At 47.2% G+C, this 26058-nt stretch overlaps 1 protein-coding gene and 1 long non-coding RNA gene across 5 annotated transcripts in view; one reads left to right on the top strand and one right to left on the bottom strand.

Moving 5' to 3' along the window:
* The window catches only part of LOC142888373 (uncharacterized), a 376178-nt gene that overhangs the window by 81343 nt on the left and 268777 nt on the right, over positions 1-26058 (top strand). The window lies entirely within an intron of this gene.
* LOC142888363 (MICOS complex subunit mic25a-like) overlaps positions 14181-26058 on the bottom strand; it is a 43499-nt gene continuing 31621 nt past the window's right edge. For 3 of the 4 annotated variants that reach the window (XM_076026597.1, XM_076026598.1, XM_076026600.1), the window contains one exon: positions 14606-14704. In XM_076026597.1, the coding sequence (XP_075882712.1) occupies positions 14651-14704 (54 nt within the window). In that variant the 3' untranslated portion in view covers positions 14606-14650. Of the gene's footprint in view, positions 14338-14605; positions 14705-26058 lie in introns of those variants that run through there. The other variant, XM_076026599.1, reaches the window with a different exon arrangement.

Below are 26058 nucleotides of genomic sequence, written 5' to 3'. Positions count from 1 at the left end.
AGTTTTGGAAAAACCCACCCCTGGTGATGTCAGAAAGGGCACAGACTCCAACCCCTGTCCAAAGGCTGACTCCACTCTCTGAGACTGCCTTGTCTTTATCTCCTCATAAACACGTGAAAGGTGTCCGACGGACAATTCTTAATTTTATCCGGGGGCTGCAAACAGAGGGCTAAATTGGCTGCTTCCCTGAGACCCAGTCACATTTTTTTCTCAATAAATAATAAGCACTGGGATTAAACTCGAAGCTCTGTCAAAGGACAGCGCAGGAAATGTTAGGGTTTGGGTTCGTCTCCGTCTGCTCCGTCGTCTCTTTCCAGAAGCAAAGCTTCACCGCGACCTGGAATCACCCACAGAAATCACACTGGCCCAACACTCGGCCGAATCTCCCTCCGCCGTCTCCTTCCCCGACAGTAAATACACGGTCGGGGTCAGTTGACCTCAGTTTGTGCCGGGGAGAAAACGAGGCATCGTGGCTAAACCTTTCTGACAGGCCTGCCCTTTTTACACAGCGACGGCGGGAGGGGGAGGGTGCGTGTGAGGGTGTGTGTGTGTGTGTGTGTGTGTGTGTGTGGTGGGGAGGTCGCGGCTAACAAGTGAGGAGGAAGTGAGGAAAAGCAGTGGCGGTGGCGGTGGTGGTGGTGGTGTGATGGAGATGGGGAACAGGCTGGTTGGCTGCCTGATCTGGTGGGAGGCGGGGTCTTGTCGGCCGGGTGGGTGGGGCCTCCCGGCCTGACGGACGGCTGACTCGCCGCCAACAGCCGGCGGCAGGACGCAACAGTCGGGCTGGCCGGCTGGCCGTCTGTGCGCACGTTCCTGGTTCACATCTAACGCGCTGACGGATGTGGAGGCGGAGCTTCCAACCCTGAGCGAGTCGTGTCCGTCCACATCAACTTTAAAAGGCCGTGTCATCCTTACGTAAGAGGCTCGGCCGCAGGAAACAGACCGCCCTTGTCTACCTTTTCCCTTTTTTTTTTATTCTCGTCTCCTGCTGCAGGGGGCGATGGGGGGGAGGAGAGTGGGGGGGCAACACGGCTCACGAATTTCAGAACATCCGAACGGCACTGAGCGAAGATGACAGGACTTCAACCTGGCGCGCCGCCTTTTCCCCCCAAAATTCATGCGTCCATCCGGAGAGACCGAGTCCAAGGAAAACTGGTGGACCAATCAGACACCTGAGTCGACTCCCATCTTGGCAACATCCCAGAGGCTTCAAGCTGACCGGGTTGGTTGTTTGGTCTCGCACCGATCAGAGGAATTTTATTTCGGGTTTTTCAAAACGGACGTGCTCGATTTCAGACCTGAAACTTCATTTGTTGAAGGGGCAGGTCTCGACCAACAAAATACCATCTGTCACACTTCCCCATTCTGAAGAATTCTGTGATTCTTTCATTTTGCTCAGGGGTCGTATTTGTCTGTCATCCTCACTTTCATTGTGATCCACATTCTGCCCGTCATTGATCCGTGACAAGACAATCTGTGATCTTGTACACGTAAAAAAAAAAAAAAATAACAGCTGTGTGAGATCAGAGGCTCTTCACCCATACGGATGCTGAACATTTCCTTCCGTCGGATGCAGGCCAGAAGACCTCAACTCTCCCTCCATGCTGATAATCTTTCTTGGACTCAGCAGGAAACATTTTTCTGGATCCTCTCGTCTTTCATCTTTCCAGCCCTGAAATTGATTTTCCTGTCCGGAGGTAAAAATGCCTCCTAGTGGAAGAATATGCCATCGCAGCAGCTAATGACACCATCCATTTAAAATTCTTTTTGTCCCTCTGACTAACAGGGAAGGAAAAAAAAACAAAAAAAAAAACGCACGCCTACCTTTCTGCATCCTCCCGGTTTAACCTGACGATCCGTTATGGGCATCTCCGGGCTCCTCCGCAGCCTCTTCTGTCAGCCTTCATTAATTCCAGATGAAGTAGGGAGAGCGGCGATGGGGATTTTCCCCCCGTGGCGAAACAGAGAGGCCGTGATTAACGGCGGAGGAACGGATGGGAGAGTGAACGGTGAGGATGCCAGGAAGAGGAGGAATGACACTGAGGGTGAAAGAAATGAGAGGTGGAGGGATGAAAACAACAGAAAACGTGAAGAATGTGAAGTTGAAATATTCAGCGCAACCAAACTACATAAAACCTTTGCAACCGGGACTTACAATATGTTCTTCTATTGTATAAAAATATTTGGTTTTAAAAATTGGTGCTATTCCATAGTTTGGTCACATGATCACAGTCTTTCTGACCAGGTATTAGTAGAAGTAGTGATACTTTTGGTTTGTACCTAGATATTGTATTTGTATTTAGAGAGCACTATGCCCATGAAGTTGGAATAACGTATTTTGTCACATGAGAAGACAAATTTCGTCAAAATTGTTCACCCAAAAGCACTGCCCAAATTCTGTCCAGGATTTTAACGATATAATAATCAACATGAAAAAAAAAACAAAAAAAAAACACAATGAATTTCATGATAATTCTTTAGCAATTTTACATTGACAATACTCGCAATGTATTCACTTTTCAGATCGATGCCAAATCAGTATGGCACACTGCTGCTTCTAACACGCCATAGAAATCACAACAGGACCTTTGGGGGGGGGGAGTACTTTTGCATACACGGCTAAAAACTGGCTACATTTCATTTACACGACAACAGCAACACAATGCAGCACCTTCAGCCGGTTTCAGCAGAAGACTGGGAGGAAGTTCAGCCGTAATTGTTTCCAGGGCGCCGTGGAATGCGGTGGGGTTTTTCACGGCCACTGCTCCCCCTGATGTGGCCGTGTCATCGTGGTCGGCGGCGAGTCCGGGGAGCCGCCTGTCAGTGCCAGAGTGCTCCGTCTCACTCTCTCTCTCTCTCTCTCTCTCACTCTCTCTCTCTCTCTCTCTCTCTTTCTCTCTCTACCCCACCACCGCCGCCGCTACCTCCCATTCCAGCTCCAGGAAAATGCCAGGTTGAGTTTTCAGCCTGAGTGCGCTGGATGAGCGCGGCGCAACCATCACTGTCAGCCCAGTACAGTACCTGAAGCGGCAGCGGTCAAAATAGCTGACAGGCTGGAGAGGCGAGACACGAGAGGAGGAGGAAAAAATCTCGCAGCGAAACCGCGGCCACACAGGCCACACAGCCGGGGAAAATGCCTCGTCCGCTACTTAACTGTGCCTGAGTTCCATATTGAGTTTTTTTTTTTTTTTTTTTTTTTTACTCTGATTTGGATATGAGCTGAGGATGTGATGCTAATACAAGATTTTTTTTTTCTTTTTTTTTAAAAACTGGAGACATCGCAGGATGTTTATTTCTGCTCCACGACGAAAGCATGTTCTTTCCCTGAGGTGCCACTGAGGGGCAGCGTGACACATAACGAGAGGTCAGACTGAACAAACTAGACGTAATTAGGGATGCACCGATACCACTTCTTTTTCTTTCTTTTTTTCTAGTATACGTACTTGCATTTCAGAAATCACCAATGCCGATACGGGGTCCTTAATTAGGCCATTACAAACTATAGAATGACTTTGCTTTTTAAGCATTTTTTCCACGGATGTGCTATTTGAACAGCATTCCTCAGCATGTCTCACATGGGTGACTGTCACAAGTTTCACTGCAGTACAAACACAAAAAATGGATGGAATACAGCTGTTTTATGACTAACTGACTAACTATTGACATCATTTATTCAAGTTCTGTGGCCTGGATTAAAAACTGATTGGTTGCACTGGCTAAAAAATGCTTTTGGACGGCAGCTCCGCAAGATGGATGTGCAAGATATCAGTTTCAGAACTTCAGCAAAGCAAGACGGTTTACTGAGTTTTATCCTCTGGATGCTGCTAAACTGTAACAGTCTGTGAAAAAAGATTTTTGCGGATGTGTTGCAAGTTTCTCTTTCTTTCTTTCCTTTTCCCAGCACAATTAATATTCTTCCAAGAATTTACCTTTTCTTCATCGCCTCGACATTCTGTTCTTCTTCCGCCTCTCCAACTTCTCCTCACTTTATATCCTTTTTACTTCTTACTGTCCGCTACCTTTTTTTTTTTTTTTACTTTTTACTCCCTGAGAAAGTCAGTCTCCTTCTGCCAAAACAATAATAACAAGCTTAGCGATGCAGCTCGCTAGCATGCTCATACTGCAGAAGGGAGCGAATCCCACGGCTCAACGCAACCCGATAATCCTCTGCAAAGCCAGTCTTGGCCCGTCTGGAGCTGCTCTCATTTACACCAGAGTGACCCCTACGAATTGATGCAGGGAGGGAAAAAAAAAACAAAAAAAACAACCTATGGCTCTTATAGAAGTTCAGAGCTGAAAACGGCCTGAAAGCTGAGTCTGAGAGATTAGTGGAGGGGGGAAAAAAAAAAACGGTCAAAACTTTTTCTTCGGTGGTGGCTGAACCGTGAGCTGCGACGTGGCCGCGGCAGCCCGCCAGCTTAAAGCAAACGTTGACGGCAAAAAGCGAACTGACGAGAGCAAGAGAAGCAACAAACGGAAAAAAACACAAGGACGTCTGCGGAGCTCCGGCAGGAAGTACACAACTGCAACCGCTGTACGGCCAAAAACAAGAGGACGTGTTATTGAGGGGCTCCCCGCAGGCGCAACCACTGGCGCAGGTCTCTCACACGGACAAGATGACCTATGAATCTGCTTGATTGAATTTTAGTTCATCGTCTAATTCAGATTTTATTTTACGGATTCACTGTGTTTCTCAGTGTGTGTTTGTGTACGTGCGTGTGTTTGTGTGCATCCCTTGCAGGCAGGACTTCGTGAATCATGTCAGAGCAAATCTGCTATCAAGAGGAGCCCTATTTGTTCACATACACACACACACACACACACACACACACACACACACACACACACACTCAGAAGGTGGCTGGTGTTTGTCCAGCGGTCGTGACTCACTCTGGTCGTCACTCTGTGTGTTTCAGAGGAACAGCTGACTGCTCTCATCTGCTACTTGGTCTCCTTCTCGTCTCTTCCTCTTTTCTCCTTCCCCATCCTCCCCTTTGCAAGTTTTGAGACACACACACACACACACACACACACACACACACAAAGACGTACACACACACTTAAGTCGACGGTGAGAACAACGCACAGCAGCTAATAAACAAACCAAAAAGACAAAAAACAAACTGTGATTACATCTGAATGTCTAATAGTTCGGACTCTTTCCTTGATGAGTTCAACCTTGTTTGGTAAATCACCTGCCCGCTGCCTCCAGGTTCCCTCCTAGGTGCAGCACATATTTCGGCGGCAACAGATAATAATAGTTAATAACTTCTGCTAATCAGCTTTTTGGTGAAAAAATGGCTAAATGGTTGAAAGTTTTATCATAAATTCTCTCATTTCAGACAAACATTCTCCGATTCAGGGAAAGATAGCCGAAGATAGCAGGAAAGCAGGAAGGGACGAGTATTTGCTAGCCCAGCGGCTGATAAAGCTTAGACGCTTCTGTGGCAGCAGTTTGTACAAAATCTGTGTTAAAAGTAGAACTTGCGTGAGCCGTGAACTCTTCCAAAACAATTGAACTGAATTTGTCATTGAAATCGTATTTGCGGAAAGTTGCGGAGGCTTTTTCTTCCTCTCGTCTGACTTTTGTTCTGTTGGGGAATTTATTTGATAGTGATGTCAAATTCCGCACAAAGCGCCACGGTTAAACTCCCAGTTTCTTATTATCATGTTGACAAACAGGCCGACCGCCGAAGCTCATTATCTGCTTTGGGGAGTCTGATGTCTTCAGCTTCTCTTATTTATCTAAATGCGTTAAAACTGTCTGTTACCTTCTGGCTGGTTGCCACGGCAACCGCTAGTTAGGCTGGAGGAAGAAATAAAATAAAAAAATAAAAAACACACACACACATTACAAGGTTTTCATAAGACTTAGCCCCAATTAAGGCAGCCCACACAAATTTCCAAGACTAAAGTGAAAACAGCAAAGCTGCTCTTCCCCCCCAAAGGGCTTTTTTTTTTTTCTTATTCCAGAAATCTAATTTTGCATTTGTCTGAAATGAGACTTTAACAAAGTAAAGCCGTATATAGCCTAATGTGATTAGCTGTTTGACTGGATGAAGGCAAAATCAGAAAGGAAAAAAAAAAATCCATACCCAGAGCGCTGTGAGCGTTGTGTGTGATCTGTGTGTGTGTGTGTGTGTGTGTGTGTGTGTGTGTGTGTGTGTGTGTGTGTGTGTGTGTACGTGCGCATTTTAATCCCTTCCTCGTGAAGTTAAAGACACGTTTGCTGGATCAACCTTTGTTTTAGCCCAATGTTTCGCAGAGATAATGTGAAGTGTGCGTTTGCACATTTTAATAAGAAAAAATGAAAATAAACAAAGTGGATAAGCTGTAAAATTAACAGGCATCGGCGGTGGGGTGTGCGGACGCAAGCAAGCGGACGCTCTGTCGCACATCATTAAACGGACCTCTACCGGGATACATATGTGTTTTCTCTTATATGTACTGTGCACAGTATATAGGCGACATAGAAATGCTGTGTTTTTTTGTAATTGGGTGGATAATGACATGCTAGAGGCAGTGGGAGGGGCCAGTGTGATGCACCATGGAACAAACAAAACGTGTCTCGGCTGCCGGTTGCACCTGATACTTGCAACTAGTTGGCTTTTTATGTGGCACAAGTTGGAATTTAGTTTCCACAGTGAGGCTGAACATCCATCAGGGTTGAATGTCAAATGTGAGTTCGTGAGTCACTGTTTTTCTGTACCATCCTGAGCCAGTCACAACGACATGTGGTTCTGCTGTGTGCCTGTGTCTGGTATCTTAGTCTGAATGACAACAAAGGAATCTTGAAATCTAGGAACAAAATAAAGCTTCCTATTTGTTCAAGAAGCCCGCTACTCTTTTTTTTATATCAAGGATTTGTATGGAGCTCCTGACCATCGATCTACCTATCTGGCAATGGATGAGTGTCTAAAACCCTCAGCAACAGCACAGTTGTCTCTTTACTGCCCCCTCGGGCAAACTGTGGGTCCTGCGACTTTTCCTCCACCTCCACCTTTCTCTCCGAGCCAGAAGTTTCCTCGTGGCGCTCTCCTCCACAGTCTCCCAGCGCACAAACTGGCATTTCATTGGGAGCCGCTGACCTCGGTCTCATCCTCTGGTGCAGAGACTCCTGCTGGTGATCCCTGAACTGTTTTCTTCTTCTTCTTCTCCTTCTTCTTCTTCTCACCATGACGACAGCCCTACCGGCTACCGTTTGGAAGGAGAGGATTTGCTGTCTTTTTCTTGTCCTTTTCCAATCAGAGTCTTTTATCAATTTATTACTTTTTTCTTTCCTTTTGAAAGAGTCGCATGAAATAATTAAATAAATTAGGAGAAGGGAAGAAATAATTTAATAAAACTCCCACGCCAGACACAGGAAAGGGGGGAAAAAAAACACCATTTTCCAATTAGGGCTTGTTTTGTTGTGATTTTGTCCACTTTTAATCAGATGGACGAAAATTCAAATCTTACTCCTTCGCTTTCCCTTCCCTTTGTTTTCTTAACGCATCATGTAAATGAGGATTTAGGAGGGTTTTTTGTGTGTGTGCTAGCGTGTGTTTGTGTGCCGGCAGCCGGCATCAGGGCTACATAAAGATGGACCCATTAACCATTAAAAGGAAGAAGAAGAAGAAAAAACAACTTGTACGTGAGTGAGACACTGTGGCTTTACGACCTCCAGCGTCCAGCTCGCTCTCATCTGTCATTCCGGCAGCGTCCAGGAACCGGCCGGCGTCTGGTCGACCGCCACTTAACACATCTGTGCGGTTGCCGCTAGCAACAGGTATGACACGGTCACGCAGCGCTTCACTTCCCCTCCTTGATGCCGGCTCGTTACAGCGGACGGCGGCTGAAGATGAAGAGATGAGATGAGGAGGAGAGTAGTTAAAGATGCAACTGGGGTTTTTTTTTTTTTTCTTTCTTCCCCCGGTGTGTTTACTCTTCTTCATTATTCCTGCCGCTTCCTCCACACAGCTCGGCACCTCCACCCCACGCCTGTTCTCACCTCCTGCATCTTCGTCCTTCGCGGAGACACTCGTCTCTTTCCCACGAACACGCGTTAGTCATCGGAGTCTCTCCGCAGTTCAGCCACGGTCTTGTTTTTGTGAAGACGCAGCGTTCCGAACATTACCAATGTACCTTCCACTAAAACGCGACCTTTAACCCCCGTGTGGATTTTTACTTTGAATTACCTTTTTTTTTTTTCCTCTTCTTTCACGTACCGTTTCTTTTCTTTCGTTTTTAAAGTTGACAAATAGTACAAACACTCCCTTCACAAATCTGACCTTGTGTTGCAGCTCAGTCCACAAATCGACTTCCTTCAGTCATGACGGAAAATCTGAGAAAACTTCGGCAAAGTGCCCGAAAAAAGTGTTATCCACAATGACGAAAATGCTCTTACCCTCTGTTCATGACCAGCACATCACAGCTCGCCACAGCAAAGTGCCATCTACTCACACATCTACTCAGAACTGCATTCTGCTGGCTCTTTTCTCCATGGATGTTTCAGATACAGGTACCGCTCCAGCCGGCATAAAAAGTTGTAAGTTATTGGCCATGGCTGTAGGTGTTAAAATATGACACCGGAAGGCGTCAGGACACGGAGCCGTGAATCGTGGGACGCATCCGCGGGGCCAGAGAGACAGCGGCGATCCGTCTCTGGACCCTCATGGATCCTTTGATAAAGCGTTTTGTGCCGTCGACTGCGCGGACAGCCGTCTTGTATCGATCCGCCTGCGGTCCAGGTGTCAGGTTGCGTGAGTAAAGGTTGGGTTCAACCTCTTTAGCTCTCCTTGCTTTAAACCCGGGCAGTTTTCCGGCTTGTTGGTAGGTGTTTACATCTCCGCAGGACTGACTGACTACGACAGAATGTCGTGCCGGTTTCTTGCCTCCCCGTAATTGCAATTATCGCCGTGGTTTTGACAGAGCTTTGCAAACTCTGTCACACGGTTTACTGTAATTACAACGTATCACGTCCAGGGGTGAACCTTCTATTCCTGTACTATGAAGGATCGTTATCTGTTCGAGCTCGGTTGCAATTGTTGCTACCATTGTGGCTGCACATGCACCAGAGGCTCAGAGCAACAGAACAAAACGAAAATACTGCTAAAGGTGTGCGGAGGTAGTACAACTCTGGAATAAAAGCTACGGACCCGATGTGATCCTGGAAGACCTCGGAGTTTGTTGGTTGGTGCGCCTGCTATTTAAAGATTGAAAGACGGGTCAGAGGAGCTGATGGGTCAGAGTCAGACCCAAGATTCACTTCACAGCAAATAAATAATTTAATCTCACAGACTTGGCAGATCCCATGGGATGGGACCCAAGGGGTGAGTTACAAAGGCAAGCTGATACAACCACTACATATCAGTCCTATCAGCCACCAAACAACCAATCAGAGCGCTTCACTTCCTCTGAATGGCTGTGGGTCCGTTCAGTTGCATTCAGAGGTGGATTTCACTACGTCCACTGCGGCAGGAAAGAAAGGCACTGGGCTGCTCTTGGTTTTTCCATTTGTCTCGCTGTGCAGAGCACAATTCAGACAAAAGGCCTCAGACTTTAGTGAACAACGACACACAACACCACGGTAAACAACCCTGAGAGAAAACTCGCATTGCAGTGGGATCACTGAGGTTTCGGCCAAAGAGACTTGCACGACCGTCTTTAAATCCTCCAATCTAAAGCAATTCAAGGCAGTTTTCAGCACTGTGTAAGTTACGGGGTATTCCTTGTGTTTTCGATGGGATTTTCCTCGACAGACATCTAAAATAACAATTGGACGGAGACGTTCCGACTGACGGGTCAGGTCCCAAAAAGAGCAAAAGGAATGGAAACAGAGTTCCACATCGTAACGTAATAAATAAATGAGGTTGTAAGAAAAAAGTTGTTTGTTTTTGTCCTCTTGATGTAGCGTCGCAATTTTAGCAGCTAAAAAAAAGTTGCTGTGGGTTTTTATGGATGTGGATGCTGTGAATAATTGCGTTCTCGAAGATGTGGGTGGGAGCAAAGGTCTGACGAGACACCAACATCTGGGTGTCGTGTCTCCGTTTCATGCAGAGAAGGATGCACTCCCAGCCCAGATGCTCCTCTTCCTCCTTCTCACCTTCCTCTTTCTCCTCCTCCTCCTCCTCCTTCTCCTCCTCCCCCGGCCGGCCGGTAGGAAACACTTTATTCCGGCCCGCCGATCCGCTCCGGCTGCCCTCTGTGTCCCGCAGAAGGCGTAATGACGACAGGCAGATAAAAGCAAATCACACATTAAACGGCATTAAGCCACTTAGCGGCGGACACATTACCCAGAGACGGAGGGACGAGGGGAGGCAGGAAATGGCAAAAAAAGAAGAGGAGCGGGCCAGAGATAAATGGGAGGACTAATCCAGGCCACTACAGGAGGATTAAATCTGGCTCTGCCGGCCGGCCGAGGTTAAGCACACATTCTCTCTCTCTTTCTTTCTCTCTCTCTCGCTCTCTGTTCCTCCTCCTCCTCCTACATCCACCTCTCACAGGTCTTAAAAACATCTGAGGGCTGGAGGTGTTTAATCGGACCAGCGGCTGCAGACAGAGAGAATTTCTGATCATCTGATGATGCAGACTGAAGGTGTGTGTGTGTGTGAGAGAGAGAGAGAGAGAGAGGGAGAGGGAGAGAGAGAGAGACTGAAGAAGTGGACACTCAATCCCAAATACTGTTAATACAACTCGTACTTATTTCTAATTAGTATGGGTAATAATGTAGTAATCCTTTACAGCAACTATAATATAGAAAAAAAATGAAAACACAATCTAGACAATGATGATAATCACAAAAGAAACTACAGCTACCGGCACTGTTTATAATAACAATTATATACAATGAAAATGAGAAAAAGCGGAACAATTCTGTCCTTTAGAGAGAAAAAAATGAATTAATGCGTGAAGAAATTCTTACCTTCTTTTACAGAAAAAGAAGAATCAACAGATGGCCAAAACACCTGGAGCTGCTGCTGCTGCGGACAGAGCGGCTGTGAGGCGGTGGAGGTGCTGAAGAGGTTCTCCAGGACTTCCAGGCACCGTCTGGCCGCTTGGAGGAAAATCAGCAAGAACATCAGCGAGGCTTCGGGTGAAGATCCACAGTGTGGCGCCAGGACCCAACCACACCCAGCTGGGTCATCCCGGGTGTGAGTTTGTGCGTACGTGCGTGCGTGACTTGGAGCACCTTCAAACCCGCAGCTGCTCCGACCGTCCAGCTGTTTCTAAACACCAGAAGACATCACGCAGAGTGACAAACCTCAGCATCAGACAACACTGACAACAAGGAGGAAGAGACTGGGATGATGTTTGTGTGTTACAGAACTTCTTGTAGAGGAGAATCTGCAGTCTAAACACACACACACACACACACACACACACACACACACACACACACACACACACACACACACACACACTGGGCGTGCGTCATTTCACACCTCTGATGAAAATGTTCACCTTTTCCTCTGGCATGCACGGGGCTGCAGATGAGAGACTTTCATTCACCGTCTTCACGCACAAAGCCCACCAAGAGGAGACCCTGCACCCCCACCCCTGCATCAACCCACCCGCAGGCGTCGCACTGGTAATTGGGTATGACATAGGATCAACTGCGAGGGGGAGGGAGAGAGAGAGAGAGAGAGAGAGAGAGAGAGAGAGAGAGGCAAGCGTAGAGGCATTTGAATGCGGCGAGTGTCGTCTTCCTGGCTCCTCTTTGCTAAACCTGACGCCTCCCTGGCTCCCCGACGCTGTTGCTGCTGCTGTTACCGTGGCAACATATGCGTGACCGCCTCCCCCACCTCCACTCCCCTCCCACGTGTCTGTTCTTTTATTAAGATTGCCCGCAAGTGTCCAAGTGTGTAAGCGCGCGCGCGCGCGTGTGTGTGTGCATGGGCGACGTGCACTGCCAGCCTCCGAGCCAATTACGGTAGCATCGGCGCGGAAACAAAGGCTGCATTTCTGGGAAAAGGCAGCCTCTCGAGTCGCAACTTGTTGCATTAAGTCAATCAGGCCGATTATTGTGCACCTGGGTTCAGCCACTGTACGAGCGCGCGCAGCGCTGCCCGGAAACAGAGGTCCGCCAGGCTTTGGAGACAGAAGTTGTATTTTATTATTATTATTATTATTATTTTTTTTTAATCAAAGGTCCATTGTGGGAAGATTTAGTCGCAGCTGATGGGAGGAAAACAACGGCGCGACCGCTCATCCCTCTTTTTCGAGGCGCCAGCTGATGTTTCTTTGAAGCAGCTGTGATGTCAGAGTGAAGGTCACAGAATCCTGAGCATGTGATCCACGACATGGGCCACTGCCTGCTCACAAGTGACGTGTAATAAAAGAGCTGATGGTCGACACAAAAGGAAACAGAAGTTATCCATGTTAAGTGTAGCAACAGGCAACGGTGGCCGACAATAGCAAACGAGAAAACAGGTGAAAATAGCGCCGAAAACACGCTTCCGACTGATGAGAGACACCGCAGAGACAACAAGTGTTTCCGAGGGGACTGTTATCAATGACGGACCGGCCTCTGAAAATGGAACTCCACCGTTTTTGAGACGCATTTTGTTTTTCCAAAGTTACTTATATAAAGAAAATATATATATATAAAAAAACAAACAAACACGTATTTTAGCAGGATTCTGTGACAGAGGTCCGTCACTGATATTGGTCCCCTTGGAAACACTCCCACTGTCGTGTATAATAGCCCTGAAGTGCATGTCATATTACGTGCATTGACCACAGAAAACACCTGCAAGTATTTCATGGTCCCCTTTCAAGACTGTAGCACTTTCAATATTCCACACTGGACATTTTATTTTATTTTATTAAAAAAAAAAGGGGGGGGGCATTGGAGTGGAGCAGCAATATTCTGGAAAAGACTTTTCTTTTTTTGCAATTTGTCACTTCAGACTGGAGTGTTTGTTTGTGTGCACCAGCTCGGGCCCGAGCACGGCCGTCATCCTCTCCGTCCGTCCTAATTAAGTGGCACTTTGGCTCCCACAGGCTTAAAGCAGCCGTCTAAACGAGCTGCGCTAAATGAAAAAACAGGGTTTTGTAAGTTCTGGACAAGCCTGCAGCCTTTTGTTGGGATGTGCTGTTCCTCTCACCGCCTCATCTATAGTGAAAATATTGTGCGTGTTGCTGGTTTGTCCCGGAATTCGCCAGGGTTAGGGCTTAAATGTTCACTTGGAGCAGAAATTGTTGTGACGTCGACAAGACTTCGTATTTCCAACATGTAAAATCAGAGAAAGATGGAAAGCAAACAGAGAGCAAATGCAAGTCTACAAGTGAGGCAGTTCATTAACGTGTGTTGAATGCTGTGCAAGGTATTCAAGTTTTTGTGAGGTTTGCCAAACAATCTTGCCCTTCAATATTTCTTCAAAGTATTTGGTCAGGATGAGTTGTATTCAGGTTCTAACACATATAAACAATTAACAATCATTTCACATTTCAGTTTTTTTTTTCCAGCAGTCTTTGGAGACTCAAACCTGAGCAGTGACATTTTTTTTTGTTAAAAATCTTAATATCTTACCAATTAATTAAAAGTTGAAAATGTAACTCTAGAATAAGTAGACAGGCGTCAAAAAACACACATTTTTCAGAGTGGGTTCGCAAAAGAAGAGGCACAAAAAGATTTTTTGTAACATGTCAACGGTTTACTCATCACAAGGAAAAAAAACAAACTTTGATGTTTTAACAAAAGTAGAGTCACGGCCGCGACAACCTGAGTTCTCGTTTCCTCGCGTTCTCAAAAAAAAAAAAATACAAAAAAAATACAAAACCTTGAACCTGGAAAAGGCAATAAAACTCAAAAAATCACTTCTTGTCTCAGTCTGGATTTAAAACAGGGACGGTGTGTGTGTGTGTGTGTGTGTATGTGTGTGTGTGTGTGTGTTCGTGTCTTTCGGCTTGCCTCAACAAAAGGCAGCAGATGTTTGGATGTTAACTGAATCCTACATTCAGCCGAGGGAGCGACGACTCCCGGCAGATCTTCACAACCCCAGTCTGTGACTGACTCAAGCGCTAATGCTGCTAACAACACATACTCGCTAATAATGCACACATACAGCCCCCCCCTCCCCCCACCAACCACACACACACAAACAAAAACAAAAAAACGTTCCAGCAGCAGAATAAAAGTGCATCTACGTCGAATGCTAGCCGTGATAAATAGTTTAGTATGTAAAAACGAGGCGTGGCGACAGCCAATCAGGTCTCCCGCAGCTTCCACAGGGAAACGAGAACGCCGCCACGCCGCTAATAGTGCCAAAAGTAAAAAGCCACCTCCTCCTAGTCCACGCTGCTTCTTCTTCTTCTTCTTCTTCTTTATTCTCATCCATGGTTGACCTGCAGGTTCTGAGACAGAAGGGCAGTGGGGGAGGGGAACACGGTTGAGATGGACTGATAGTTTGCCGCCCTGCCAGCCCCGCCCACCTCCGATCTTCAAGATGCCATTAGGGGCACCTTCAGATTCACTTTGGCTGGTGGAATTGACCGCCAGTTGAAAGGTCAAGACTTGTTAATTGTAGACATTACTTCAGAAATGAAGGGGGGGGGGGCGGCGGCGGCGGGGGGGCAGGTTTATTCTCGCTTTTAAAAAACTTTTTTTTTTTTTTTTTTTCAAATCGTCATCTTCAGCTGAAACATGGAAATTCCTCCTGTTTGGAGATCATCTGGTTTGATGTTGATCATCAAACCTTTTCAGGTTTTGGCAAACACTACACTGAAGGAACAAAGATACATGATAAGATCACGAAAATGACTTTGGCATCAAGTTGAATGTGATGATATTTATCGATATTAACCTGCAGTACTGTCTTAAATACTGCAACGTTCCTCTCTTTACCACTTCTTCAAACCAAAGGTCAGATTCAAACTCATCATTATTGCATTTTGTTTCATCAAAGACCCGTTCCCTACTTGCTTCTGATTGGCAACAATTATTTTTCGCTAACCTAATCGGGAAGGAAGTTGGAGTGGCTCTTTACCGATATTGATGCAAAAAAAAAATTAATTAATCAAAAATAAATCAATAAATAAAAACAAAAGACGCAGAAGTCACAGTCACAGTTTGGAACTCCACGGTGCGGCAAAATTGCCGATATGCTGCAACGTCTTTATTGCAATTCAATGGTATTGTCATTGGAAAATATCAAAGGTCGGTGCCGCGGCACCATCAGAGTTGCACTGCGCCCTGATGCGGTTCAAGGACGGCGCCGTCGTCCCGCCAAATGAAACTGAAAGCGGTTTTTCAGGCGCATCGACCGAATTAGACTGTATAAAAAAGAAGACACGATAATACGCGTGAAACTACCCCAAGACGTCTTTTGTCTGACCTTCCCTCCATTTCGAACCGAGTGTGCGGCGGAAAAGAAAAGACCAAAGTTGTTGTTTGTCTGCAGTCTCGGTGTAAAAAAAAAAACCGTAGGGAATGAAAAGCTCAGAAAGCAGCTGGGGTCTCGTTCCGATGTTTGAGCCGCGAGGACACGCTGCCCGTGAAATCTCTCCTCCCGGCGACTAGCAGAGGGAAAATCTACTAATTTTCAGCAGGGACGAGGACGAGTCGGAGCGACACGACGACGACGACGAGCTGCTCGACAGTCGCCGGTAAGCTGACGGGCCGAGGAAACATTCCTCGAGGCCGGAGGCGGCCACTTGAGCGGCCGCTTTTCACGACGGAGCTCCAGCAAAGAAAGACGCAGAAACAGGCAGAGCAGGTGGATTAGAAGCAAAAAACACAGCGCCGACAGACAGATCGAGCGGTGGGTGGTAGTAGCAGTGGTGGGGCGTGGAGGGTGGGGGTCCTTCACTCCACCGCTAATTTCAAGGATATGATGCCGATGAGCATCCAAAGATGAGTCCAAAAACACCCAATCGGGAACTGAACTTCAAGGCAACTGGATCAAATGCACGCTGAGGCTTTTTAACTCCAAAACCTCACCGGGGAACCTTGTGGAGTCGAGGCAGCAAAGTCAAAGAAAAATGAAGAGGAAACTTTCAAAAGTAAAAAAATGAAAAGAAAAAGGGGAAAAAAAAAAAAATCACACTGACTTCTTGCAGTCAGTGCCGAGCGAGAAGATGTCACAACATTTTTTTTAAGAGCTTTTTGTTAGCGCTAATGGGAACCTTGATTCTGTATTATTAAGTTCTTACAGCCTCTTTATATTGTATTTATTTTTACTTATTCACCCAGAGGGGGAAAAACATCACATTGAGATGATATCTCTTCTACAAGTGAGCCCAGGCCAAGGCAGCGGCAGACGGCTAACATCATTAACACAGACAAAGGTGGATCCAAACGCATGAACAAGTGCTCAACCATGAAGGGGGAACCAACAATCACCAGCGGGGTGGAAAACGCTGCCGCCAGGACAACAAACGCAGCGCTCGCTGGACGACTTGAAAAGGTCGAGATAAAATAAAACAAAAAAAAAAACAAAAAGGCTTTTCCAGTGTTTCAGCACTAACGGGGTCGGAGGGTGCGGCGGCTCCGGAGCCGAGCGTTCCAGACTTGACGCCTAACAAAGTGTGAAATGACGAGGCAGCAGATCTCTGAGATATCGGCTGCATCAACGTCGCCTCCGCCCGCCGCCTGGAATACACAAGACGCTGTTGATACGGCGCGTCCTCACCTTGGCACCCCATTTATTTCCTGCAAAGTTTCCCCCCCGCCCTCTCTCTACCACCACCACCACCTTCTGAAGGATTTATCAAAAGAGCTGTGGAGCGGCTGAAGTCAAGGTTTTGGATCAATATTACTCGGTTATCTGTGTTTTTTTTTTGTTTTTTTTTGAAAGTTTGACTGACGGCTGATTTTTGATGCGCTGGCCGCTGGACCGCGTACGTGTCATGGAATTGACGAGGTTGACACAGCCTTGGAATATAAAAGAAAAAAAAAAGACTGAATGGAGAACGCGCACGGCGACGCGCTCGAGCCCCAACGAGGACGGACCGCCCGGTTGGGGCCGTCACGCGGCCATTGAACACATTTGGTTCACGAGCTACAAGACGTTCGAGATGGTCGTCAGCGGCGATACGATACAGCGCTCGTTTAAAAGCCGCGAGCTGCATATACATACATAGGGTTCTCTTTCGTCTGGTTCAGAGTCAAATATTTCCATCAGCCTCAAAACTACTAATTTAGCGCTGGATATATTTTAGCATTTTATTTTGGCAAAACTGAAAATGAGGGAAGCCTGTACATCAGGAGTCACCCACTTTTTCTTTTTTTGGCACTGACAGCTACTTCATGGGTCCTGAGTCATATGAAGGGCTACCAGTTTGCTACACTATCCTGAAATAACACACTCTCTGAGTTGTATGTTATTATTGATGATACCCATTTATGTGAAGACACTTATCAAGTTAATAACTTCTCAGTAATTATCAACAATGACTTCACAAGGATGGATAAAAAATGAATTTTAGACGCAGCTCAACGAGTTGTGCATTTTTTCAAACAGGCCTGCGGGCCTCCTCATGAGGTCCTTGGGGGCAACCTGGTGCCTGCGGGCACCACGTTGGTGAACCCTGCTGTCCGTCAACTTGTTTCCACGACTGAATCGAGGGTTGAAAATTAAAACTGTGGCAAAAAACTAAAAGAAACATTTCAGACACTCGGGCACGGCAGTTTTTTTTTACCTCGTCCAGAGCACAGGAAGGGTTGCGATGGGCGAACACATTTCATTCTTAGCCAAACACAAACACATCAAAACCGCATGACGTAAATTGTCATTATTACTAACAAGGTTGTGTTTTGATTTTGGCAGCCAAGTCCGAAAGTTGTGATAATGTGGGTTGGTCCCTCCCTGCTGGGACGGTTTCAGGATGGCCGCTGAAACCGTGCAATGAGCTACTGTGCAATGGTGCAAGCGACCAGCATGTGTGGCGCGTGCGCAAAGATGAGGGGAGTCGCATCCACTGAATGCATCAATAAGAGACACACCAGTCAGAGCGTGGCGAGGACTCTGTGATCGATCAGGTTAAACCCTCCATCCTCTTATCAGTTATCAGGGCCTCCAACACATCACAGCTGCAGTTTAACGGAAGGTTACTGTTAAGTTGGCTAGCTTGGTGGTCGACAGTCCAGAAGTTCCTTTGTGGCCTAACTGGACTGGAAAATGCATGAACCAGTCGGCTCCTGCAGCTAACTCGCCAACGTTTTTTCCCGGGCCCGGCACCCTAATTGAAGATCCATTCTGAGTCAAAGCTGCCAGGACGGCGAGGACTTGGTAAACAAGCCCGTCGGTATCTTGGCCCTCAGAAGAAAGCTAATCTCCAAACGGAGAGGGTCAAGCTGGACCATCAGAGGGCCCAAAGTGAGGCAGGGTGAGATAGATGAAGAAGGACGCCGCTGGAGATAGAAGGATGGTGAAAAAAACAACAAGAAAAAACAAATCACAAACAGGAGCTGGATGGAGCAGTGCAGAGAGTCTCCCCAACCTGGCCGAGCCGGTCTGGGAGCCTCCACTCAATTGGAAATCCATTTTATCTGATGACAGGCAGGCGTTGGAGGCTCCTGGGCGATAGCCTGAGCCCCCGGCACGCTGATAGGCCTGACCGATCCGCAGCAGCGGGATTCAGCGGGAGGTGGTGGAGAACCGTGACTGCCAGGTTGGCTTCACACTCAGCGGGTTCGTGTCAGGGCAGCGGGAAGATCAGATCCAAGATCCATCGCACGCCGTTCTCCCTCTAATAAGCTTGAGAAATAGGATTTTACAATAATGAAAAGGTTGTTGTATAAGCAGCTTTATCTCCTAACTCTCGCCATCATGTACTAGTTAATGAAATAAATGTGTTTACCGTCTAAAAAAAATTGAAAAAAATTTGAAAAATAAATAAATGTTATTCTATGAAAGTAATCAAGAAAAGGCCCATAATTCACTTTGTTTGTTTCACAAAGTCTTTGCTAAGTTCTGGAATGGCCTCTGGTGATGTCACAAAGAAGCCCCCCCCAAGTGTCTCTCCGAGGTTACTGACCACAACCCTTAGCTAGCTAGCTAGCAAGTTTTCTCCTTCCGACAAAGGTCCGACAAACCAATCTGAAGCTTAAGGTCCTGCGTTTTAGCAGCAGGCAGCAAACAGAGGGCTAAATATGTTTACTGGATTTACAATTACACAAGTTTTTGTGTAATTACACAACTCCACCCCTTTTGATGTTGACAAGAATAGTGTGAAATCATGACGAAACTGAAAATGGGTGAAAGAACAAAAGAAATGATTTGGCAGAGAAACAGCCAGCTGACTTTTGGAAGTGTAAAAAAAAAATAATAATAAAAAAATGCGATCAAACTATAAAAACACAATTTTAAAGTTTCGCACAAAGGTAAACTTGTCGAAACCGTTCTGGGTGCCAACAATAACACAAACACTATTTATTTATGTACAAAAAGAAATGCCTGTGGATGGAAAAAAACAACAACATAAAAATAGCGATGGAGAGAGAAAGAAATCGATTTCTTTAGAGTTCCAGGGTGTGAATTGGAGCGCAATCACAAAGCAGAGGCCGGCCTCCAGAACCTGACGGGGGAGGAGGGGGGGGGGGGGCGGCGTGAGCGGGGGAGACGGCCGACGGATCGAGTCGCAGCGGGACACAAAAGAGACGCTGCCGCCGCCAAAACCGCGCAGCAAAGCAAAGCAAAGTGGACGCTTCCGATAATGTCGCTGCTGCTCGGAGGCAACAAAAGCCAGAGAGGGGAAAAAAAGAAAAGAAGAAAAAAAATAACGCCACCTAAAGGCCTCGCAGTCGTCCTCTCTTATCCCAGCTGGTGGTCTCGGCTGTGCAAAAACCTCTTCCAAAGCATTGTGCGAGTGTGTGTGTGTGTGTGTGTGTGTGTGTGTGTGTGTGTGTGTGTGGGGTGTGTGTGTGTGCGCGCTCAAACACTGACCAATACATCGGTAGCAGAACAAATCCAGAAAAAAGAAACACTGGTGGGCTTTCAGCAGAACACAATGCGCGGAGGTGTGGAATTATTATCGGGACCCCTGTTGGGGAATGTGGGAGGGTGGAGGGGGGGAGCGGCGGGGGTCCGGTGGCACGAGGCGAAGCGGCGTCCCGCTGCGCCGAAAGGTCAGAGCAGAGTGGAAAACGTCTCCCTCCGGAGGAGGCCATCGGAAGCGGAAGCGGAAGGCCCTCAACCCTTCCATCCTCCTTAAAAAAAGCCTCGACGTTCCCGAGCCTCCTTCCAGGCTCTTTGGCAAAAGTTTTGGGGGGGAGAGAGCGATGGGGCGGAAGGGAAAGGAAGGGAAGTGGAGGAGGGGAGCGTGGGAGGGCGGGAGGGGAAGACGGAAGCGAGAAGGCGAGACGAGGAGCAGAAAGAAGAAGGAAAGTTTTCTTTCCTCGGCTCGTTGTTCTGAAGCCAAAATCATTTTCTCGCAGCCACTTTAGAGTCTGAAAGAGGAGCAGAGAGAATTCTCGACGTAAATACATAAATGCGCAATGGGGTTGTTATTTCCACGGGGCGGCCGCAGAAAGGCTAGATTTGAAAAAAAAAAAAACACGCGGAGGCAGGAAGGGAACACAATGCGAGACGGACGAGCAACAAAAGGGAAGGAGAGAAAATGACGACGCTCGGCCGTGATTGGTCATGATTGGCCGCACGCTGATCAATGCCCGCTTGAAGAGGAGGCGTCGCTGACGGCCCCGCGACTCACTGCGCGAAAACTGCCAACAGTATGAAAATGGAATCGATCCGTCGTAGGGAGAAAAAAGAGGGAGGGAGAGAGGGAGAGAGAGAGAGAGATGGATCAGGAGGGAGAGACGGTGTGAAAGCAAAGGAGACAAAGGAGGGAGAAGGAGGAGGAAAAAACTGGAGCAAACCGCGAGACGAGGACGGATGAAAGATGGTTAAACGCAGCAAAAACACAAGTAACAGATGAATTCATTGAAGATGGATTTGAAGAAGAGGAAGGAGAGGAAGAACAAGAGGGAGGAGAGGAAGGAGGAGAAGGAAGAGGAGGAGAACACGAAGACGAAGAAGAAGAAGAAGAAGAAGAAGAAGAAGAAGAAGAAGAAGAAGAAGAAGAAGAGGAAGCTACAGCAACAACAAAGTGATCAACAGTCGCCAACAGTTCAAAATAATTAAAAGGAAGTGTAACGTGAGAGCCAATGAAACGTGTCGACACCGGCTACATTCTGAAGACATGAGCGCCTAGTGTTTTTTTTGTTTGTTTTTTTTAAGATATTTTAATACATTTTAATTCCTCCACCATTTCCAGCTAATCGCATCAAACGGACGGCGCTCAGCGCTAGCACACACTAGCACAGCTCGCTAAAACATTCTGGACCTTCGCCATCCCCTTGACATCGTCTGCAAGCCCCCGACGTGATCCTTGTTAGCTCCGTCGCAGCTCGGACGCGCAGGGAGCCGGTTTGTTTTGAAACGCGCGACCTCGTCAAGCGACGCGCCGTCGTTTCTCTCCTCGCTCTTAAACGAGTCCTCGTTTAAGAGCGATTCTGATCAAACCCGACTGAGTGACGCTGCAGTTCACAAGCGGACGGGATTAATTAAAAGACTTTTCTTTATTTTATTTTTTTTTGGGTGGGGGGTGGGGGTGGGGCTTCTCTGTCTGCAGTCGCAGCTAATGGGGCACAAACAGCCCTTCCACCAAGAGCAAAGGGAAAGGGGGAAAAAAAAAATCTGACAAAGCAACCCCCCCACCCCCACCCCCTTCCTCCGCCTGAGAAAAAGTGCTGTACGCATGGGTCACCTTTTTTATTTTTTATATTTTAATGAGTGCAACACCCTTTGTGGAAGGAAAACTGCCACTGGTCTGCTGGACTTTAATGCATTCTAAGATATTCCGCTTTGTCTCCGTATCTTGTCAGTGGGCAGAGACTCACGCTGGTCAAAGCACAAAGGACGGCGGCCGCTAGCCGCTCCTTGGCACGTCAACTTTGTAGAAAAGTTTTGACACACTTTGAAAACGGCGATGAGGAAAAAAAAAAAAAAAAAAAAAAAGGGAGAAAAAGCGGAGAAAAAAGAAGGCGGCGCAGCAAGACTTTAGCCCCAATTAAAGGCAGCGGCAGTTATTTGGAAGCCAAGAAACTCTGGCCTCTAAACTTTTTCCTCCACCCGACTTTCACTACCTTAAAAAAAAAAAAAAAAAAAAAAAAAAAAAAGAGTAAGAAATTAAAAAAAAAATAAAAAATCAGAATGAAACTCGGTCCCTTAATTAGGCCTCTTTTAAAAAAAGACAACGCCGGACACTTTAAAGTATCCTTTCAGGCTTAGTTGGACGAGTCGCACGCCTCGTGAATTTGGTGTCGGAAAAATGGAGGGGCATGTACCGAAAAAAAAGCATATGTGAAATTCCACTAGGGTGTGTGTGTGTGTGTGTGTGTGTGTGTGTGTGTGTGGTCAGCCCCTCGTTTCTCTTCATTTACAGCTGACTGCTGAGGGCTCCCGCCGACTCCTCCTCCCTCCTCTGCATCTTTTTTTTTTTTTTTTTTTTCACTCCATCAGTTCTTCTCTCCAGCGCACCAAGTCCACACCGAGAACTGTAACGCACGGAGGTGGGTCCACGTCACACTTGTGAAGTGACAAACGGAATACAATAAAGACCGTGAAACAGCCACATCAAAAACCCCTGGGAATTCAGCCGACCCGACGCCTCACAGCGCGCAGCAATTTATTATTAGTCAAATTCCAGTTTATTTCAAGGATTCTGTGAACAAAAAGAGACCGACGCAGAAGAAAGCTTCAATTCCGCTGGACTTGGGAGCGGAGGCGGAAGGCAGAGGGCGGGGCATCTCCAAAGCGCCCGACAGCCAATCAGAATCCACCTCAAGACGCACGACTTGACGTAAAACTGCTGTTTTTCACTCTTTATTTCTGCAAACAAAACCGAGACAAACAAGCACAGCGGACTCCAGCTGTCAACAGCAAATCTTCAAATCTTTTAATTTTTCAATTTTGCTGTCAGGCAGCAGCGCGCCCAGCTCTCTCTCTCTCTCTCTCACTTCCACATCCAGTCTCTCTACCGGACTGTCTGCTCTTTCATATTATAACTACGCACTTCTTTTTATCCAGAGTGTATTTTTTTCCTCTTTAATTATCGATACACACGCTTTTGTCTCCTCCAAAGATTCTTTGTCCTCAGCCTCCACTTTGTACTCTTCCCCCTCCTCACCCCTCCTCCCGAACTTCTACTTTGTTTGTCTTCATTGTTTGCTGCGAGCGGCTGTGATCGGGTACCAGCACGACTCCCGTTCAATCAACAACAAAACTGAAGGCATGAGGAGGGCGCGTAAAGAAGAAGAAGGAGCAGAAATCAATACGAGGTTTGTGCCGCGGCGATTCAGCGGCCTCGCCAAAGTCGCTGCGAATTCAGATCAGCGGCAGTCTGGAGTTTATTATCAGCGTGTCGGTGTTGCTGTCAATAGGCTTCTTTGCAGAGAAATGGATTTATCAAAACTTGATGGAACCATTTTCTCTCTCCCCCCCCCCCCCGACCCCACCCCTTCATCTCTCGGCGGGGAGCTGCCGCCAGCACGCTGGACGTGCCTCAGCAGCGTCGGGAACGGCGGTTGCGGTGGGACGGAGCTGAGCTCTGCTCCTGTCTGGAGGTTTTCCTCACATTCGCATGAGGGACAAAGAGAAACAGAGAAACAGAAAAGAGGTGTGTGATCTACCGGGACGCGCACACATCCGGGGCAGCCACTGCTCGTGCCAGCCTTCGAAGGTGTAAAACTGGGCTTGATTTATGATTTTTATATCACTAAAACCTTAATATACTGCTTAGTATACTATACCAGCGGTGGCCAACCTTTTTAGCACCACGGCCCGGTTTAATGTGAGACAATATTTTCAAGGACCGGCATGAACGTGCGATCGTTGACGGCGGCGGGGGGGGGGGGGTTACTACAAGCTCGCTAGCTTGACATGCGTCAAGGGTTGAGCGTTAGATGGACGTAACGGAGAGAATCCAGTAATTTTTCAAAATAAAATTGTTCAGACACAGATAATGAATGAAACGGGATTAATTTAACGGCAGTTAATTATTCTTTCTGTCCGGCCCGGTACCAAATGACCCACGGACCGGCACCGGTCCGTGGCCCGGTGGTTGGGGACCTCTGTACTACACTGTTAATAAAAGCGGATAATCACAGTACAATAAAAGTCATTTGGTTTCCCTACCCATAGAACGGTTCTCATGTATACATAAGAATATACACAGAACAAGGGTTTTGCTCCCAGTTAGACGCCATCTTGCACCGCCATATTTCTAAGGAAGCCTGGTGTGGACAATCCAGCCTTTCGTAATTAGGGTGAATGTTCATGTTTTCCCATGAACCAACGAAGAAGTTGGCCGAGGTTTCCAGGTTTGGGTGCGCTGGCCACCGTAGTTCACTGGCAAGCTCAAGAAGGGGAGGACGCCGCAATTTAAAATATGAACACTTGTCGCTCCAAATATTACATACTTAACCTTTAATTCAGCAGCAGCGGTGGTCGATGTGCAGCTCGCTGTGTAGCTAGCGGTCATGGTGCGTACGCGTTTCAGAGGCGTCCCAGAAGCGTAAAAGTGCACCACTCTGGTAAAATACGCAGTTGTTTAATTTTTCACTGATTTCACTTTAAATCTGAAACTATGATGAATGATGATACCAGTAGTTCGGTTTATTGTTCACGCCACCGCTGGGAAACGCATTATTTGGCGTGAGATGGTACGGAGCGGAGTCGCTCGCACCCACCGCAAACAGGAAGTAGTCAGCTAGCTGCGGGGCCGCGTAAAGACAAAGAACTGTTTCCCGCTCACGCCGACAACGTTGCAAAGTCCTCGTGCAGCGTTCGAGTTCCTGCACCACTTGGTCGCCCACGAAAGTGTCAGCCGTCGGAGGGGTTGTCAGCGGCAGACTGACGTTTTAAAATCGCTAAAAGGGGTTGAAAGAAGGGGTATGAAAAAAAAAAAATTAAAAATTGGAGGTATTCACATGTAGATTCTGTCCAAGCGTTTAAAAAGCACGCAGCACTCACAAACCTGTGACGGGGGCCCTTTGAGGGACGACAAGCGCGACACGTCATTATTAGGACCTCCCACTCGGTGGTGACACTCAGTTCGACACTTTAGAAATGATTAGCCAAACACTGCAACCGGAGGGCCCGGTGTGTGTGTGTGTGTGTGTGTGTGTGTTTGTGCGTGTGTATGTGTGTGTGTGTGTGTGTGGTGGTAGAGGGGGGCACGGGGGGGGGGGGGTTAAGTGCAAATTAATACGCCTCACTCAGGGGAAGGACAGCCGATCTCGGGGCAGCGGGTAATTCTTCGGAGAGCGGCTGACAAATCTGACACCTCGTCCACGAGTCCTCCCACACTCGCGGCTCCCGCCCGCGGCTGTCGGCGAGTGACGACTTCAACGGGTCGGACGGCTCGCCGCCAACATTCATCCCAGTCTCTAGGGGGTGTGGGGGGGGGCGCGAAACAGAGCGCTCGCCGGTAAAACAGACACCTTAGTTATTCGTTGACAGAAGTGAGCGCAAAAAAGATTTAAAGATAAAAATAGATTTTTAAAAAGCAACGTCTGCTTTTTACGTCACATCACACCCGTCGCCCTCTCTGGGACCACTGTTTTCTCCTGACTGATGTTTTTATTATTCTGCTTTCAGGAACACACTAGTCGGTGCGTTGCCGTCGATAAAACTACCTCAAAAATGGAGGAAAAGTACAAAATATCCAAAAGTACAAATGTGAAGAAGCAGAAAAATGACTGAATTCTCAAAGATCCACCTTGGAAAGATCTGAATCTCCAACTGGCGGCCACTGGTGGTAAAGAGAAGCTGCTGCCAGTTCCCAAACAAAACAGCCGGCAGCCAATCAGATGAGCTTCTACTGACGTCACTTTCAGTCTGTCAGAAAATCAAAGCTCTGCTGTTTTTGTTTTTTTTTAAGTTGATATCCCGTTGTGCCTGAACCATTAGAATCTGCATGATGACTACGATGCTACGATGTTGAAATATTTGCCTTTCGCAATAAAACCCGGCACTTTTTGGATTTCTTACTTTGTTTGTAACTCCGAGGGCTCTGTGCTTTTTTTTTCTCCGCAGCCGCCGGACGCCCACGACGTGGTGGGAAAAAAAAAAG

The sequence above is a fragment of the Nelusetta ayraudi genome, unplaced genomic scaffold (genome assembly GCF_046127955.1).
Source record: "Nelusetta ayraudi isolate G7.1 ecotype Tasmania unplaced genomic scaffold, CSIRO-AGI_Nayr_v1 ptg000019l, whole genome shotgun sequence".
Classification (NCBI taxonomy): domain Eukaryota; kingdom Metazoa; phylum Chordata; class Actinopteri; order Tetraodontiformes; family Monacanthidae; genus Nelusetta; species Nelusetta ayraudi.
The sequence above is the reverse complement of the archived record's forward strand: the minus strand, read 5'-3'. Positions and strand labels throughout refer to the sequence as shown.